Here is a 2,644-nt window from a genome sequence, read left to right as displayed (position 1 = left end):
GAAAACCACAGCGAAATCGGCTGCTGAGAATTTGAAAATTCAAATTTCCTTGCCGATCCAGCCCAATCGAGACTTTTGGCTGCCATCTTGTTAAATGTCCAAATTTCGCGAAAAAAACAGCCGTGAGGCCGCGGTCTCACCAAGTTCAGCCGTTTTTGGCTTGCGCTGAAAGTGGCTTGCGACTAGCCAGCTGACGGTCACACCAAAACTGGCTGACGCGGGTTTTCCCGGGTTTTTCTTTATTTGGAGGATGACCCCTATGCCCAATATACGTGATTTGCGTACACACTACGTCCTAATTTTGAATCTCCACGTGGGATCCCGGGAAGAAACTACCTGACTACAACAAACGTCGAAGTTCTTCAACTCCTCTCAGACTTGCACTCTTGTACTCTTGCACTTCAGCCAAAGTTATTCAGCCACTTTCAGCTTTTCAGCGCTTCCAAAAGGGCTGAAAGCTGAAAGTGGCTGGTGCCCCGATTTTCAGCTGTTTCCGTGGAAACCTCAGCCGAAAAAAGCGCTTTTTTCGGCTGAACGGCTGAATCGGGCTCGGTGTGACCGCGGCCGAATGTCGCGTATAAAAGCAGGTGCTTACGGCCGTATAAGCCGATGTCAGTGCTAGTCTTTCTATTCAAGTCAGGCTTCTATTCAAACCACGTATCTCTATGTATGTCAACACTAAACCAGGCGTATGCGCTGACAGTGTATCTTAAAAATCAGGCTTGTACTCAAAACAGGCTTTTATACAAGACACTACAGTATGTTATAATGTAGCTGCAGCACATGCACCTCGTTCTACCGTTGTACCAGTAGTTCCTGCATATACACACAGGCACACACACACCACACACCACACACACACACACACACACACACACACACACACACACACACACACACACACACACACACACACACACACACACATACACACGCATACACACACATGCACACACACACACACACACACACACTTGTACTTGCTCACTGCCAAAACTGGTCACCTGGGTCTCCCTGGGAGAGGGGAGAGAGACTCAAAACGAATCTTAGAAAGATAACTCAATTGGCTATTGAACTGTCCAACGCCCCACGCCCCCCCCCCCCCCCCCCCTCAAATCCTCAAACTCTGAGTGGACACACACACACACACACACACCATGTGCCATGTATACGCCTGTTGCAAGAGAAGCATGCAAACCTGCGAATGCTCTGGATGTGCACCTACAGATTGAGATAACCTTTGCTGTGTGTATGCGTTCTCTTTTCTGTATCTTGTTCAGATGCTGCTCGGGTGATGACGAAGAGACAGGTCCGCGAGCACATTGTCGAACGCTTTGAAGCCGGTCGCGAGAACGATGTTGATATGTTTGCCGCCTTTGTGCTCCAGGACTCAGTACAGGCGGGTCTGGGCCGCTACCTTGAGGCACTCAAGGCTAAGAGCAAGTAAATCGCTACAGTCATGGTCTCTTGCTCCTTCTCCAAGACCGACTTGCACGTGCACGTACGTGATTGTTGCTGCTGGTTGTACCCCAGCCATGTGCGTTCCGAGAAACATTGCCCACCACCGCTACTTGCACTAGAACACACGTGTACAGACATATTGAATCGCTCCCGAAATGAGCCCACCGGACCTCACGCTCGCCCCCCCCCCCCCTGACCACCATTGCCGCCTCGGTTTGCCCTCGGACTTCAGAGCGCATTCCAGAGCACTGGCATATGTCAATCGCTTACCGCCACCCGGACTAGAGAATTGCTATAGTCTCTGCGCTATAGGAACTATGAGTTACCATCCCCCGATATCTTTCCTACTTCTTAGTACTATCATGTAGTATGTCTGGTTGTCTATTTTGTGACGACTAGGCTGCATCAGGCGTGCAAAGGTTCGTTTCGCTCGGTTTCCCTCTCGTCATCCATACACGGTCAATGCATCTTTTCAAATATTCAAATTCTTCCCCTGTTGTTACAGTTACTGGTGCCGTAAGCAGTTATTGCATGTGCCATGGAGTCATGGTTACTGTCCTGACACTTGTGTTCTTGTTCTTAGGATATTTTCTGATCTTGATTTGGAGAATTTTGTTCGCTATACGTTTTGATTCCGGGGTGCATTGCGATACATACCAGTACCGTGCGTTTGCGCGTGTGTGTGTGTGTGTGTGTCTAACATAGCTGTTCGCTATCATCGCTTCCGCAATGGGCATGTCTGAGGTCTGAGGTGTGTGTGTGTGTGTGTGTGTGTGTGTGTGTGTGTGTGTGTGTGTGTGTGTGTGTGTGTGTCCAACCTGTTGGAGTTTGGACTAGTTTCGGCTCCACAATCCAGTGTGTCGGGTACTATAGCTTTCATGGCTGAGGTTGTTGGTATGTCTATTGGCTCTGGGCTCCCAGTACTCAGTTGCCGAGGCTGGTTGGTAAAGTAACTCCAATTTTTCTTCCAGGTACCTTTACATCTACAGAGTACAGTGTCTATTTTTATCAAAGCAGCGTGCTGTCAGAGGTTATGCGATACACGTCATACAGTACATTTGCCACCCCAAATTATTCTATATAAGGGGTTTCTGTACCCCCTTTGGGCATTTTGCCACCCCAACTGGCTCCTATATATGGCGGATTTGACGTTATCGCCTAACCTGTGTAAGGTGCAGGGTGT

The 2,644-nt window shown here is 48.9% G+C and overlaps 1 protein-coding gene across 1 annotated transcript in view; it reads left to right on the top strand.

Annotated features, from left to right (window-relative positions):
- Positions 1–2,093, top strand: part of LOC135811344 (enoyl-CoA delta isomerase 1, mitochondrial-like) — a 6,525-nt gene extending 4,432 nt beyond the window's left edge. Inside the window, exon 6 of the mRNA XM_065324572.1 lies at positions 1,281–2,093. Within this exon, the coding sequence (XP_065180644.1) occupies positions 1,281–1,447 (167 nt within the window). The 3' untranslated portion in view covers positions 1,448–2,093. The remainder of the gene's footprint in view (positions 1–1,280) is intronic.
- Positions 2,094–2,644: the final 551 nt, after the last annotated feature.

Source organism: Sycon ciliatum, chromosome 3 (assembly GCF_964019385.1).
Source record: "Sycon ciliatum chromosome 3, ocSycCili1.1, whole genome shotgun sequence".
Classification (NCBI taxonomy): domain Eukaryota; kingdom Metazoa; phylum Porifera; class Calcarea; order Leucosolenida; family Sycettidae; genus Sycon; species Sycon ciliatum.
The sequence above is the reverse complement of the archived record's forward strand: the minus strand, read 5'-3'. Positions and strand labels throughout refer to the sequence as shown.